Raw genomic sequence first — 16,981 nt, 5'->3', positions numbered from 1 at the left:
TGTGTGTGTGTGTGTGTGTGTGTGTGTGTGTGTGTGTGTGTGTTTAAGCATGGGGTACTGGGATTGAACCTAGGGCTTTGTACATACTAGACAAGAGTTCTAATACTGAGCTACATTTCTGAGGTCTCCTGTCAAATGCAGAAAATGATACTTGTTCTGGTTTGTTCTAACAACAACAGAAGACACTGGTGGTTAGAGTCTCAGGCATGGTGATGTCAGGACAGGTACCCCCATCTCCCAGGTGCCCCCAGTCCTCGGTCCCAAAGTGTCAGAATAAAGGCAGCTAACATTCAGCTACACCTTGGTTCAGGTCCTGAACTAGGTGCTTTCTCTGTAGGAACTCCCAGAGTTCTTATGACCTCTATGAATTAGGCTGCTGTGAGCCTAATTCATAACTGAGGAAGAAACCAGTGACTGGCTCAATCCTGAGGTCTCACAGAGGTGCACACAGTGAGTATGGACACCTTCCACAAAGGAACCCACCATGTTTCCTCCACTGTCAGCAGCTCACCTCAGGCAGCGTGCCCTCCACCTTCCACATTGGTCACTCACCTTGGGCAGGGGCCCCGCCAACTTCCATATTAGCTACTCATCTTGGGCAGCAGGCCCCCCATCTTTCCCACTGGTCACTCACCTCAGACAGTGTGCCCTCCGTCTTCCACACCTTGATGAAGATCCAGAGTGGAATGCACAGCATGGAGGACAGAGCCATAAGCCAGCCAATGCCATAGCCCCAGGCTGGATATGTGTACACATTATTGTACTTGAGTGGCTTATACTTGACCAGAAAGAAGATGAAGATGCCCTGTGGAGAGGTAGATGGGGGTTTCTGGTGGTGCTCCTCAGCTCTGCCTGATGGCCCAAATGCCCCACCTGTCCACTGTGAGTCTGAGGCAGGACCAAGGAGAAAGCGGGTCCCACATGTCAGAACACGGGCTGTGGCCCTGGGGCCCAGACTCCCAGGAGACTTTGGGCCTTACCAGGGTTTGACACCTGACCCCTCCAACAGTAGCTCTTCCCCAGCCTCTACCTACTTAGAATGTGTCTTGGGGCTGCCTCAAAGCTGTATTTGAACCCTTTGGTTAGGGAGATGAGTTCAAATGCTTCCAACACCAAAGACAAGGACAAAGAGTGATGGGGCTGGTTTTCTTTGCTCCAAGGCTCTCTGTGGCCTGGTTTCATGGCAATGCCTGAGACCTGATGCTACCCTTGGCTCTGTTACTTTCTCAGTGACAAATAGCCTTGCTCTTGCTCACCTCACCCTAGGGAGGAGGACCAGTGTCCTGCTGGTGTGCATAGAATTGGAAGCCCTGATGAGAGAGATTGGAGTAAGGACCTGCCTCAGCAAGCACAGGTCCAGTCCTGAGATACCAGCTCCCCAGGGTGTCACCTGGCAGGGCCTGTGGGGGCGGGGAGGGGGACACATGAACTTCCTTAGAGCCAGCTTCAGTTGAGCTGGCTGTGGAGTTGGAAAACAGAGTAGTAAATGAGCAAGTGGAGGGGCTGAGGTGGCTCCCACAGGCCTTACCGCACAGATCCCAGGGGTCACGACTTTCCAGCACCACTTAATGAGTGACAGCGGCCGGTAGCCAATCATGTCCTCAATATTATCATAGAACCGGTTGCTTCCTGTTCAGAGGAAAGAGGATGAGTATACAAGTATGTCTCAGAGGAGAGGCGAGGAGGGCCTGGTATCCCCAGCCTGAGCCAGAGACAAAAACTGCTCAGCATTCAACGCCCTAACACATGACCATGTGCTACAGATAGGGTGCTGAGTATCCATATGTAAAGGCTGGGTCAGGCAGTACTATGGATTTCTAGGAGGGAGGCTCTGCAGATTCCTTAGGGCAATGGTAGATGTGGCTTGGTCAGATGTGCATTTCCATCATGAGGGGCTTTTACCAGAGGCCCAAACCAACCGTATCAGCTGATCTTGGACTTGAACCTCAAGAACTGTGAGCTCAGATAACTACCTCATAAGTAGCTCATATCAGGCATTTTGTTATAGTGATGCAAAACTGATTAACACAATGGACAAGGTACCAAGCAAGCTATGATGAGAGGGATTGTGGCCTGCTGTTAAGAACTTTCTGTTTTCTGGGCCCAGAAAACAGCAGGATTTCTGGAGAAAGGTTGGCAAGGGCCTGGGTGACTCACAGGGAACTGGGTTCTGGAGCTGTGGGCCTGGCTAGGTTGTTTGTAAACAAGAGCAGCTATTCCTAAGCCACATTCTGTCTGTCCCTGAGACAGCAGCTCTCGCTCTTGGTTAGTGTGAGGACCAGAAGGAGGCATGAATGGGGCTGGGGCCAGCCCTATAGTCTCTCTCTTAGAGACACATTTCACAAAGGGGGAAACTGAGGCTCAGGGCAGAACTGGCCTGAGGTCAGGACTTCTGGACCCTGATCATCTATCTGTTGTGTTGAAAAGCAGGAAGGTCCTGTGCCAGTAGGAAGGGACCAGAGTCTCTGGGGAGAGGAGGGACGAGGTTAGCCAGATGGATACAGCCCACCAGGTCCCAGGGGCTGAGCTGGGCCTCTGCTCACCATACACCCAGCCGATGCAGACACACTCGAAGATGGCCACGAAGAGCAGGCACATACCACTGGCGGCATAGGAATCAAAGAGCTGGAAGATATACATGCCTCCCTGTGGGTAGAAAGACAGACACACAGACAGACACATGAAGAGCAGGTCAACAGCTGGCCTGGGAAGGGCAATGCTCTTTCCTGCACCTGGGTGTTCCAAGGCCCTGACCTGCAGAGATGCTGGGGTTGTGGATGGTCTGCAGAATCTCAGCTCTGCCCCGACCCCAGCTCTCCAAGGCCCAGAAGCTCCATGTTAAATCAGAGTGGAGGGTGGGCATCTTCAGAACCTCCCTCAGGTGGACAGGTCCTACAATCTCCCAGCAGGCCTCCCTGCTGCAGGCCTTACCCTCTTCAATCTTTGCTGAGGCCTAAAAATTACCCTTGGCTCCCTCCAAGCTGCCTGTCAGGGCTGCTGTCCTCCCCTGTGCTTTGTCTCCCCTGCCCACCAGTCACCCTCAACAAGGCAGTCTTAGTTTTCACTTGGTAAAGTTTTTTCAAAGCTCAGATCAAATGTCAACTCCTCTGAAAAGTCCTTTCCCACAGCCTCCCTCTTTCTTTGAGCCTCCAGAATATACTGCATGATATTATAACTAAAGTCCAAAAGTGTTCCATTAGTGGCCCTGTGAGCCCTGAGCTCAACCAGGAAACCCCACACTCTAATCATCTTTGTGTCTCCAGCTTGCAGCATAGGGCCCAGCACAAAGTAGGTCCCTGAAAGACATAGGCAGAATCACCCAGATTATGGACTCTGTGGGACAGGACAGTGGCTAGCATGGTTCAGGGGCTGACACACAGAAGGTACAAAGTTAATCTTTGGGATGACTTACTGATAAGTACTGACTATGGGTCCACTCTATAAGACAAGTTCAGTTCCTGTGATGGTTGGACTTAATTGTCAACTTGACTGGAATTAGAATCAACCTGGGAGATATGCCCCTGGGCATGTCTGTGAAGTGTTTTCCTGAAGGAATTAACTGAGGGGAGGAGGGCTGCCTTGAGCGGGCAGTTTCTACCAACAAGTGTCCCAGATGTAAAGAAGTCTGAGGAAAAAGCATGCCTGCCTTGATCATTACTAAGCAAGTGCTTCTGTGACCACCACCACCTTTCACTGACTCCAGCCTCCTTAGCCTTCCACAGTGATCTTCCAGGCCTCCACTCCCTGTTTGCAACTGCTAAGGCATCCAGCTTCATGGACTGAGCACCTACCAGGTTCTCAGCCTCTCCAGTGAGCAGGTGGCCATTGTTGGGACTTCCCAGCTCCTATCCTGTAGGTCATTCTAGTGAACTCCTCTTATGCGCTATACAATTCTATGGCTCTGTTTCTCTAGAGAACCTTAACAGAGCTTTTGTCATCATTCCCCAAAGAATACAGTGTAACTATTTACATAGTCTTTATATGGTGTTAGGTGTTATGAATAATCTAGGGATGATTGAAAAACATAGGTGGATGTGTGCTGGTTCTGGATATGAAGGGATGACTGTAAATCTGATGGTGACACTCAGGTACAAGCCCAGCCCAACAAGGAGGTCCAGGAATGGGGGGCACTTGGGAGGGTGAGGGAGGAAGAGGCCAGCTGCAGTTTGTGGGAAGAGCTAGCATCTGTAAGGAAAATATTCCTGACAGAGTGAAGATCCCAGCAGGGTACAGATGCAGGAAAATCAAAGTGAAAGCACCAGGAAGGATCAGGTGTGTGTGTTGTGGAGAGGGGGTTCTGAATGATGGAACTGTGGGACAGATGGCTGGAATGCTGCTGCAGGGTCTCCTGTGTCTACCAGGGGACCAAGAGCCCTCCTCAACACCCTGTCCCCTGAGCTGTCTTCTATCATGCAAAGATCATAGCTTGAGACATGTTCCCCCATTTGTCTCCTCCAAATAGTGGGGTGATATCACAATACTGATAGGGCCCCAGGGTAACACCAGTGAGAGGAGTGGACTGGGTGTCATGAGTGGACAGGGCATGTTGGGAACTGTGGCTAACTACAGAGTCCACTCCCCATTGGAGCACATGGCTCTGACCAAGGTTACTGGGGGTATAGCTGTGAGGCCTGATTTGCAGATTTTTGGGGGCATCAGAAATCAAGATTTTCACAGGGAATTTTCCTCTCTTTTTAGAAATTATTGATGGTGTCTACATGCTTTAAAGAACACAGAGAAGGTATAAAGACAAATGATCCCAGGGCCCAGTCAGATCTGAGGATTGTGAGGGCACGAGTGAACATTAGAATCTGTGAGCTTCAGGCATGGCTCTGAGACACCTCTATTTGGCAGTGGGTTTGGTTTTCTGAGTTCAAACTCAAAACACCTTTCCTAACTGGACTCCAATGTGGGACATCACACTCACTACTACCCAGGGAAGCCTGGGTGTGTGGACCACACACTAATGCTTCACTCATCAGCAGCCTGCATATGCCATAGGAGTCTCCTAACTGCATCCCCTAGTGGCCTGGTAATCTGGCTCCATTGTGCAAGTGTGCTCTATGACCCAGCTTCTTCAATCATGGGGATCAATGTGGTTGGGGCTCACAAAAATTTGGCAGCAGTAAAAGTGTGCTGAATGTACAATGACCAAAATTAGCTGAAAATCAAATATGTAATGAATCTAAGGCATCTCTGGCAGTGCTCGCCTATGCTACACTGCACAACTTCACCACAACCTTAAACACACAACATGTACCCTTTGTGCTGTGCATACTATTATGCTGCTTGGCACCAATGAACGCTGTCTGAAATGTCCTAACTGTGGTTTGAGACTACTATATGTTGTTGTATGTTTTTGCTATACATACAGTTTTCTGCTTTTACAGAAACATAATGATTTGATTATGGAAAAGTAGACAGTATTTTCCTATAGTTATTCGTCAGCATGTATGAATTAGTGTGTTTTTGCATTTGTATTGCTAGAATGCTTGATTTTCTTTCTTTTTACATTTATTTTGTGTGTGTATGTGTGTGTGTGTGTGTGTGTGTGTGCACTCCCATCTCTCAGTGCATATATGGAAGTCAAACTAAAAGTTGTGGGAGTCTCTCCTTCCACTATGTGGGTCCTGTGGATCAAACTCAGGTCATCCAACTTGCTGGCAAGCACCTTTATATGCTGAGCCATCTCTCCCACCAAAGAATGCTTGGTTTTAAAAATTGCTGTTTGAGTTGCTGACTTGAATTTTGTAAAAGATCATTCAATGAATTTGGCTTGGGATTGGGACAGAAGTGCAGTCATCTTTGAAATGACCCTAAACACACTTTCATTCTCTAGTACATGTTTATGCATAAAGAACAGCATTCTCAGCACTGAGACTATAAAACAAAAATATTGATCAGCTCTTAAAAACATCAAAGACATCCTGTGTGCTATAGTGTCAAATATTCAGCCAAGATTTAATTCCTTATGTAAAATAAGCACATCCATCTCATTAGCAGACAACTTAGCTTTTGTCTTGATGAAAGGTGAAATTATACTAAAGAATTGTTTTCAAACAAATTTCTTTATGATTTATTATCAATAAATGTTTGATTTTCCTACCATTTTATATACCTATATAACCAAAGTCACATAAAAATTTCTTGGGTCGAAAGGGGCCATGAGTGGCAAAGTTTAAGATCTGCTCTGGGGTTGTAAAGATGGTCCAGTTATTAAGAGCACTGGCTGCTCTTGCAGAGGACCCAGATTTGGTTCCCACATGGTGACTAACAACTAGTCCTTAACTACAGTTCCAGGGGATCCGACACCCTTTTCTGACCTCTGCAGGCATTACATGCATAGGTGCACTTATATGCATGCAGCCAAAACACTCAAGCACTTAACAATAAAAATAAATAAAATATTTTAAGAAGTCCTGCTCAGATGTTTGCATGGAAGTGCCATTGCCTGACGATGAGTTCCTTAGACATAGTCCCTCATTAAGGAATAGATAGCTGTACTAGGCTCTGCTTTAACTCTTTCAAGTGGCAAGGACACTTCTGTAGGATAGCAGACAGCTAGTAGAGGGGCTGAAGATCAAACTGCACAGCCAACAGTCTTAACTATTTATCACACTGCTGTGGTGGAAGAAAGAAACTGGAGGCCTGTATTTTCCTTAGAGCTGAGCCTTAACTGGATGTAAATGAGGGAGAAGATCCAGCAGGCAATTACCCTGACGACCCAGGCTGACATGGCCCATTGGACCCACTGAGAAGTTTTCCAGCAGTAGCTTACGGATACCTCTCAGGGAGGTAGAGGGCTGGCATGTGAAAGCCTGCTGATTAACAGTCTCAGTGGGCTGCAGCGCTGGCTTTCCATGGCCCCTGAGGGTCACCATGCACTCTTGAGCAGATCCCAGGCCTTGGGCAAAGGCTCTGTGAACTGGGGGCAAGCAGGTGTAGGCTGTGCTAAGAACCTGTGATGGTGTTGCCAATTCTTATTCTTCTTAAAACCCTTCCCATTAGCTTCTTCAAGGCATCAGGTTAACCCCCCAATTTGTATGTGACAAATGACTCCACTCTGTAATTAAGCTGTGCCTAATGAGGCCCTGCTTACTGCAGCCCGTCCTCCCTGTGTGGGGAGACAGGAGTGGAACGGGGAAGGCTGTAGGAAGAGGTGGAAATAGAATTCACCCCATTCATTTGCTCAAACACCAATGATCACTCTCATTAATGCGGCCCTGATTAGGTCCAGCCATAACCCCAGTCACTCGCACTGAGCACCCACCCCAGGCTGCCTCCATGGACCCGGGGCTGAACAGGGCTGGTTCCAGATCTCCTGAACGTCTAGGCCTGGGTAAAGATAGATGACAGGTGGACCATGGATCTTTTTAACAGCCAGGGGGAGAGCAAAGGAGGGTGACCTGGGAACAGAGTGGCTAAGAGTGGGGAGGTGACAGAAGGTAAGCAGAGGCGAAGTGAAGTGGAGGAGGAGCAACAGGGAGATGGCTGGCCGTGGCTTCACCCAGCTACCGTGACTGAGTCCGGCCCCTCCTTCCTCTCCCCATTTCTTACAAAACCTCTTCCTGTCTCTTGGCAAGTTTTTTTTTTCCTTTTCTCAAGTTAATTATCTCTTTGCGTATGAGGAGAAAGACACCTAGTGCTACCTGACACAGGATGGAGATAGCGTGGCTGCAGCATGTGGTTTAGGGGACCACCTCAATTCAGGGTTGTGGCGAAGCCCACCACAACAGCATCCTGGGTGCCTGTCCTTAGAGATGCCACAGAAAAGCCAGTGCTGAACCTGAGGGCATCACAAGGAACCAGCTCTGGGGCTGAGAGTTGACACCGTTCTCTTCTGCAAGGTCCTTCTGGGGATGTCCGAGGAATCACTGGGGTAGCCTGACATGTCCCCATATGTGCTTTTCTGTTGTTATCAGCAGCCACTTTAGCACTGACACAGGCACAGACCTTGCTTTCAGAGACTGCTGAGAGTCTGTGTTCATTCTCACTGAAGCCCAATAGGAAGAGTAGGTGTCCAAGTCATGGAGAAAGTTCCAAATCGGTCCAGGGTCACAGGGCCTGAGGTCTCAGAGCTGGGGTTGGATACAGTACTGATGACGTCACTCACCTCTGTCAACATTACAAGGCCTAGGAAGTAAGAGATGATGGACAGGGCCAGGATGAGCAGCTCGCGCCTGTAGCCTCTCCGGAAGACTTTGGGGTACATGTCCACCACGGCAGTCACAAGGCTCTCTACACACACGAACTAGTGGGAGAGACACAAGGTGTGAAGCAGGAAAAGGCTGGTTCTGATGCCCTGGGTGAGTGTGTATACAGTAGGCTAGGCATCCTTCCCACTGGCCTGCCCTCCATCCTCGCATTCCTTCTTGCCAATGATGGGCAAGACCAGAACCAACTAACTCCAGTATGGCCATTTAATGGACCAGGAAAAAGATGTTTGGAGAGGTGAATCGAGGGCTCAGGGTCACTCAGCACAGTCTAGAGAGTCTATGTCTCTTCCCTCACACTGCTGTTACCTCCTATCCTAGTATTTGTGATTTAGAGGAGACCCAGGCTTTGTCCTTGAGATAAAGCAGGAGTCCTGGCTGTCCTGGGAGCTCAGTGCTTTGCTGGTGGCAGGCTCTGGTCAGTGTCTGATTTGTAGGACTGTGACAATCCCCTGCCCTCTGCTGGATGGAGGGCCACCCCAGCCGTCACCCAGGTGCTGGGGAGCAGAGCTGGCTGTGTGCCAGCCTGCTTAACAGGGGTCCCCCACCTTGGCACTGCACAGGAAGATGCTTTTGCTAGTCATGATGTGGGGAGGCCCTGCTCCCCTAATAGTCTATGTTTCACATCTATCTTCCCAGAAAAAGTGTTTTAATTTTTGTTGTACAAAGAGGATGCGGTACAGAGAGGGGCAGTGATTCTGCTAAAGTCACACAGCTGAGGAGATATTCAGAACTGAGTTTCAACCCTGGCCCTGCTGCGCTGCATCCACTGCAAGGGCTAGTGTACTTAGCCTTCCTCCAGGGTAGCCTGAGAGAGATGGGATTCAAGGAAGGCTGCTTACTTAGGATGCAAATGGGAAATGGAAGTGTGGGAGTGTACAGGCAGGAGGCAAGCAAACCTAGGTGCCTGTCCCAGTGAGTCACTCAGCACCTCTAAGACTTGCTGGCTTCTGCCTTAAAACCAAGACAATGAACGGGGGTCTTCAGCTCACACAATTATCAGAGGATTGGCTGAGAACATGACCTGGGCACATACAGGAGCAGCACATAACCAGTGAGCACAGTTCAGTGGGTGACAGGCTGAGCCCAGGCTGCAGCCCCGCCTTCCTTGCCAGGCAGGACCTCTGCCTGTCATGTGCCAGTTGCCAAGCCCTGGTTCCCAAAAGGCTCTGCCAACAATGGAAGGGCAGGTTATCAGCAGAAACACTCGGAGCTTCATAGAGCAGCTTTGAGGTTTCTGGGGAAGGGCTCTGGCTCCAGAGAGAAATCTAATGTGGCTGGATTGATAGACATATAAGCAAGGGCTCGGGTGCTTAGACTCCTGCAAGGTCATGGATGGGAGCAGGACTGTAAGGCCAGCTTGGCCACTGTCCTTTCCCCTAATTCAGGCAGCTAAGGGCCCCTTCCCTTGTCAAAAGTAGGGTTGCCTGTCTGCAGCCCCTCCCCTTCTGCACAGTGTAGACTTGCCAGGACATGCTGCGGTGGTTAGCCACTAACCTGGCTAGAAGCAGTTCTCTGGGCTCTGGGGAACCAGCTGTGTCCAGCAGCATGCAGAGGCTGCACTCTAGGCCTGAGGGGCAGAGAGAGCCCACAGGCATCAGGCTTAGAGGAAATGGGGAGAAGGGGAGTAGGCATGGAGGGCAGTAGAGTGGGAAAGGAGGGTGGTGTATAGGGAGCAGGGGACAGGACATGTAGATCAATTACAGCTCATTATAATGCTCTGGGAACAGCAGGGTGCAGAAGGGAGGGAGGGATGGATGGACAGATGCCCACAGGGACTAATAGGCATAGAGTCAGTGAGTGAAGTTGTGGAGGCACCTAGAGGATGGCTGGGGTAGGCCACAGTGACCTTATCACAGATGCAGAGGAGGAGAGGGACTGTCTTGGGTCCTTGGTCCTTGATGATTGGTAGAGACAGGGACATGGGAACCTTTGTTTGCCACTAGCCACAGCTTGCTCCTCTTTAGGACTTGCTTTTTCATGGACTGCCTCTGGGTAGGAATAACTTAGCAGAATGAAAGAATTTAGGACATTAAAAAAAAAACTTGAATTAGGGTCTAGGGAGCTGACTCAGCAGGTAAAGGTGCTTGCCGCCAAGCCTGATGACCTGAGTTCAATTCCTGAGACTCATATGGTGGGAGAAGAGACTCAATCACCCCCTGAAAATTGCTCTTTGACCTCCACATGTGCACCATGGCAGGTATCAGTCTCTCTCTCTCTCTCTCTCTCTCTCTCTCTATATATATATATATATATGCATTTTTTTAAAAGCTAAAATAATAAATAAAAACAAAAACACCCCCACAAACAAACAAAGACCCACAACCTTTGAATTAAGAATTCTGGGTGAAGAACACAAGGGGAGGTTGTGGAGGGACTCAGACAGACACGTCTGTGACTGGGAAGCTACTGAGGAACTGACAGGGCTACTGGGCGGCCTGATGCCCAGAGCCAGGAGGTGGTGCTGGGGCCCAGGAGTTGCTCCTAAGAACAGCATCCATCCTGTCCCATCCCTTCCCTCCCCTGCCTTACCCCTTACCAGACACAGATGTCCCCTCCCCTCCCAGCTCCTCATCTAGCTGTCCCTTTCTCTCCCCTCCCTTCTCCTTCCCTCACTATCTCCTCCCTTTCCTCCCCTCCCAGCCCCTCACCTGGCTGTCCAGGCCCAGGAAGATAAGCATCATGAAGAACAAGGTGGCCCACAGTGGAGAGAGGGGCATCATGGTGACAGCCTTGGGGTAGGCAATGAAAGCCAATCCGGGTCCTGGAGGGGAGAAAAATAGACACAGAGCTCACTCTGTCGGTGTTTTTATCCAGCAGGTATCACTCGTGCTGGCGCTGGTCTTCACTCAGATCTCCTGCTCACATGGTTGCATGCTAACATGGGCCATCAGAAGAGTGTGTGAGGGCCTACTAGAAGGGTCAGGGTTAAGCAGAGGGTTCTGACCTACAGGTCTTCCTCTAGACCCACCAGCTACCTGCTGTCATGAAGAAGGAGGGGCTTGTTAAAACGCAGATCTTGGCCAGGATGGGCAGCAGCTGAGGCTAAGCAAGAGCAGTACAGTCTACCCCCAAATGGCTCTTAGAACAGCGGGATGTGAGGAAAGGAGCACATAGTGGAAAGATTTTCACATGATGTGCTTTTACTTTAAGAAGAGCTTTATTACAGTACGACTTGTATACAATAAAAACCCAGAGTACAGTCCAGTGGATTCTGAAAACGTCCACATTTAGTCAACTACCACCTCCATAAAGACACAGACTATTCCTGTCACCTCTAGTCACCTCTCCACCTCTACATCCATCTGCACTCTAGGCAAACATGGATGGGATTTTAAAAACTATTTTAAACAATTTTATTACTTTTAATTATGTGTGTGCATTGTGTGAGAACAGGAACTGTGCATGTGCCTTCAGAGGTAAGAAGCATTGGATTCACTGGAGATGAAATTACAGGTGGTTGCGAGTTACCCAACATGGGTGCTTGGAACTGAACTCAGGTCCTCTATAAGAACAGTACAGGATCTTAACTGCTGAACCATTGCTCTAGTCCAATTTTTTCTAAATCTTAGATTAAGGCTGCTTGTGCTGCTTAGGGTGGAACTGCTGGGGCATTTGGCAGTCATACACTTCACCTAAGGAATGCTGACTTCAAAAGTAGTCCTGCCATTCTGTCATCTTACCAGCAACATTTGGGGTTCCATATTCTTTTCAACACTCAATACTGAGTCTTTAGGTTTAGTCCTTACAGTGAGTGTGAAGTATTCAGTGACTCTGGTTTTAATCTCACCTCTGAGTGTCTTCCTGGGCTCATGTTCACAGGAATACAAGCCTGTTAACCTCACTCTCCTCTTACAGGTCTATGTCCTTTTTATTTGGTTTGGGAGAGGTCTTTATGTAGTACTCTTTCTGAGTATTTGTTGCTAATATGTAAAAAAAGACAAGGGGTGTGTGTTTATGGATCTTTTATTCTTGGTCTTAGTAAATCCAGGAATTACTCTGTTGTTATTATTAGTGTTATTATTTGGTAAGTTTCTTTGGGGTTTTCCACATGTTCAGTCATGTTGTTTATAAATACAAAGTTTTTATTCTCTCTTTCCAATCCTAACACTTACTGTATTTCTGTTTTGTTTCTGAAACCAGGTCTCCCTGTGGCCCCAGCTGGCTTGTAACTCTCTATGAAGACCTGGTTGACCTTGCTCTCACAGAGGTCTGCCTGCTTCCGCCTCCACCATGCCCAGCTAGTCCTAACATTTTTTATCCCCTTCCTTGCCTTACTGCAATATGGAATAGAGCCCACAGAGCTCCTGGCTTTCATTCAGAGGAAAGCATCCAGTATTAATGCCTGGGCTCGAGCCGAGTAGCGTGAATGAAACCACAGATCTTATTTGTGTTCCACCACTTTCCTTTTCCTTTCTGTTCCATTATCCCAGGATTCTACAGTGTACTTGCTGGTCTGACTCTGCAGCAGTTCCTTAATCTTTATTTCTTGATCTTCACTTTTGGATGCGCACTGGTCACTAGCCTGCATAAGGTCTCAACATGGGTCTGATGTGTTCCCATGATTAACCTGAAGTTATGTAGTTTCAGGAAAAAAAATCATGGAAGGGTTGTGTGTCTTGGAGACACACTGGGGATCCCTGTTACTCATCAGAGACTGCTGCTGCTGGCCCCTAGTTCTTGGCAAGACTGGTGTCTGCAGGGCATCTCCATGGTGAAGCTTTCTTCTCTTGGGGGTGGGGGGCGGTGTCGAGATGATAAAGGATCCTGCTCTAGTCATGAGTCCCCTTTGGTCTGCCTCCATCAAAGCTCTGCACTTGTAGCCATGATCACAGTGGTATTTGCCCGAGGATGACGTAGTGCCCCCTTCTTCCATTCTCGTCTGTTCACTGGGATTCTGCAAGGATGTACTGTCCCTTCACTTCGCTTAGTCACTTATTCAGTGGCACAGATGTACCACTGTGGGTTCCTGTGTGCTCAGTTGACTTTCTGGGTCACAATCCAGAAACTATCATTATTGACTCTGCTGCTCAAGGTGTTGCGGTGCCAGCCACAGGGGCTGGAGATTCCTTCAGCTAGAGTCTGTGTCCTGACGCATGCCCAATCTTCTTCAGAGCACATCATCATCTCCATCTTGTCCTGTCCCAGCCTTGGCACTGCTGCCTCGCCAGTGAGCCCTGGCTTCTTTCAATGGATAGTGGTGTTTAGAAACCCTCACTTGGGCATGGGGTGTGCTTGGAACTGTACTTTTCACTTGTTACCTCCTAAGCACAGAGCTGGGAGACAGCTGCACATCCACCCCACATATGCATGTCCACCTATTTCTATGCACACATAAAAACCACCAATCTAAGTACACTGGCCCTCTGCTTCTAATACACCTAATGTCTGCTCCTCAGAGAATGGGATCCTTGGAATCAATAATATATTTACCTGTTTATTCAGTTCTGATATACATACACCATACAGAATTGCTAGTTCATATCCCTGCTCTGACTTCGGAAGTACACCCGTTATTTTTTCATCTTCAGCCTTTTAGCATCCACTCAGCACACTGTATCTCAGTTTCTTGCTTAGGGCTACATCTCCAACCCCCAGTGTGCCTACAGAACTGTTATTTGCAACACAATTAGGTTCACTTGTTACTAGTTTATAGTCCATTTGGGTCCACCCATTAAAAGTAATTGTTATTTATTTTGGATGGAATGGGAGACACATCACCCAGTGTCAAAGCTAGTAAGAAAGATACTCTGAAGTGTTGCCCTTCCCTTCCCGCCTACCTAGTTCCCATCCATTCCCCTTCCCTCCCTCCTCTCACTCCTTTCTGCCCTTAACAAAGTAACTTCGGTATGATTTCTAGGTTATTCTTTGTTTCTTGTGCCAGCTGGCCACACAAATCTGTACATCTGTCTTTCCCACATAAAGGATAGGCAACCACTGATATTTGCTTTTTCAACTTTGACACCATTTTTAAAAATATTTTATTATTTTTATTTTATGTGTATAAGTGTATTGCCCGCAGGTATGTGAGTGCACCTGTGTCATGTAGCACTTTTTTTTGAGGTAGGGTCTCACTGGATAGCCTAGACTGGCCTCAAACTCACCATCCTTCTGCCTCAACCTTCCAAGTGCTGGGATAACAGGAGTGCTCCACCATGTCCAGCTCCAGACACATAACATTTTTGTAAAAAAAAAAAAAAGTCATTTCTGTTTTTTGATTATTTAAAATTGTGCATGGTATTATATTTTTTCAATGGATTTTTCAGTATCTGTGGGATAGTATTAGTTTGTAGTAGCTCTATTAACACAGTTCATGATATTAGTGAACTTCCTCACAGCAAACCAACCTTGCATTACTCCTGGAATGATTTTCCCTGGCCATGGTATATAAAATAATCTTTCATTAAGTGTGCTTAGCATGGTGAGTTTTCTGTCAGTTTATTTCTATCCTTGTCTTCCAGCATCTTCTATAGGATCATGCCAGGTAGCTTTCAGACTCTAATTTGCTTGTCCCAGTAGCAGTGTTGAAGGTGGGCTTTTAATAGGCAATTAAGTCTTGAAGAGGCCATTAGGTCAAAAGGGATTAACACCCTCTGAGACTGGATTAGTTCTCTTGAGAATGAAGTGGTACTCTCCAGGCAGATTGCTAGAGAGGATGAATCCTTTGTTCCACTCCCTTTCTCTGTGCACCCATACCCACTCTCATAGGCACCTGCCTTGTGATGAGTCTTCATGCTCTGGTGCAGCTTAAGAGGCCCCCTACTCCACTCACCCACTTGACCTTGAACTTCCCTGTCCCTAGATTCATCAGCTAAACAAACCCCTTTTCCTTCTACATTACCTAGTCTTGGGAATTCTGCTACAGGCAAAGAAACTAGCACAAACAGCTGGAGTGTGGACTGAATTTTCCCTACTTCATGCTGATATTTGAAGGACTAGGATTCTTTGCTGGTTTATGGGAAATTTCTATTCCTGACCTCTGCAGTAGCTGTGTGGTGGCTTCTCTTGAAGTTCATTTATATGCTATTGGCTGTTTGACAACATTCTTGGTTTCATGGTATCCTCTTCCCCCAGGACAGTGAAGTCTACACAAGACAGCAGGCTCTGCTTTGCTGCTGGGAGAAGGGTGGGCTCCCCTCCTTCCTGATGTCATGGTTCTTCATGTTTTATGATTCTACCTTGTTTCTTTTGTTGTTCGCCTTTTCCTTCACCCTGACTGTCAAGGGTCACTTCTTCCCTTTTTGCATGGTTTCTCCCATAGAAGCCATGGCCTCTTCAAAACATGCCTGCCTCTCTGTATTAGACACTTTTTTGTGAGACAAGTCCTTTATTTATTTTTGCATTAAGACCCTTTTGTGGCCATTTCACCAAAAACCCGACATAAACAACTTAAGGAGAGGAGTTGCTTACTTTTCTCCTGGTTTCAGAGGTCTCAAGCTCATGTTCGCTTGTCCTCATGTTTCTGGGCCTGCTGTGAGGCAGAACTTCAAGGCAGTGGAAGCGTGTGGTAGAGGAGCTTCTTCATAGTGAACAGAAAGCAGAGAAATCTGGCGCAGGAAGAGATCAGGGCATGGGGGGGCTACATCCCAGTGATGTACTTCCTTCTATCAGTGGCCCCGCCTTCCATCCTTTACCACCTCAAAAATGCCGCTGTATTATGAGTCCATGTAGAGACTGGTCCACTAATTAGGTTAGAGCACTCAGTAGCTGATGTTCTCTGGAACCCCATCACTAACACCCAGAGGTGTGCGTCTCTAACCTCAGAGAAATTTCTTGATCCAGCCAGGCTGGTAATGAAGATTAACACTGCACACTTTATGCGGCTCCCTCCACCTTTAAATCCTGCTCATTTTGAACCCTTTATTGGAAGCCCATACTGCAGGACCACCCAGGAGCTGTCTAGAGCTGTCCCTGTTCTTTCTGAGGCGGAAGCTTCCTCTGGTGATGACTCCATGTTGCTCTTAGAGCCCTTGCCAGATGCTCTTCTGTTTTCCTCTGAGTCTTTGCTCACCACAAATCCTTGCAGCTGTGTAGTCATGGCAGGGAATGGAAAAACTGCCTGAATTTGGTGACTTTTCTTCATAATAGTAACTTGCTACTTCAACATTGTCTAAATTCAAGTGATGAAGAGGAGACAGTTTTATATAGAACATACTTTTACTTCCTTGTTTTTTTCCTTACTGTTTGTTTTAGTTACTTTTCTGTTGCTGTGATAAAACACCATGACTAAAGCAATTTATAGAAGAATTTATTGGGCTTACTGTTCCAGTTAAAGCTGTAATGAAATGCTTCTTCCAATCATGTAGTTATTAAAAATTAAAGAAAGAGTCCATCATGGTAGGGAGGTATGATGCCAAAGGCAACTGGAACAGAAAGCTCACCTTCAAGCAGGCACAGAAAGCAGAGGAAATCTGGCAGTGGGATGTGGCTGTGAATTCCTCCAGTAACATGCTTCCTTCAGTAAGGCCACACCTTCTAAACATGCCATGCCCTCCCTAAACAGTGCCACCAACTGACCAAATGTTCAAATACTTGAGTCTTTGGGGGCCACATCATTCAAACTACCACAATGGCAGAAAATTTGGTGAGATAAGATAATGTCCTGCCAGGTAAATGGATGGAACCAGAAACTTAAGTTATACTAAGTGAAGTAACAGAGACTCAGAAAAACAAAAATCAATGTATGTTCTCCCTCATATGTGGAGCCTAGAACCAAACCCCGATAAGTGAATATGTATCCAGACATAACTACAGAAACCAGGATAAAG

The 16,981-nt window shown here is 47.5% G+C and overlaps 1 protein-coding gene across 1 annotated transcript in view; it reads right to left on the bottom strand.

Annotated features, from left to right (window-relative positions):
- Slc6a11 (solute carrier family 6 member 11) overlaps positions 1-16,981 on the bottom strand; it is a 133,526-nt gene that overhangs the window by 4,787 nt on the left and 111,758 nt on the right. The window contains exons 9-13 of the mRNA XM_008854892.1: positions 10,865-10,977; positions 8,114-8,251; positions 2,544-2,646; positions 1,529-1,629; positions 635-805 (exon numbers count right to left, since the gene is read on the bottom strand). Of these exons, the coding sequence (XP_008853114.1) occupies positions 635-805; positions 1,529-1,629; positions 2,544-2,646; positions 8,114-8,251; positions 10,865-10,977 (626 nt within the window). The remainder of the gene's footprint in view (positions 1-634; positions 806-1,528; positions 1,630-2,543; positions 2,647-8,113; positions 8,252-10,864; positions 10,978-16,981) is intronic.

Source organism: Nannospalax galili, unplaced genomic scaffold, assembly GCF_000622305.1.
Source record: "Nannospalax galili isolate Female #2095 unplaced genomic scaffold, S.galili_v1.0 scaffold406, whole genome shotgun sequence".
Lineage (NCBI taxonomy): Eukaryota > Metazoa > Chordata > Mammalia > Rodentia > Spalacidae > Nannospalax > Nannospalax galili.
The sequence above is the reverse complement of the archived record's forward strand: the minus strand, read 5'-3'. Positions and strand labels throughout refer to the sequence as shown.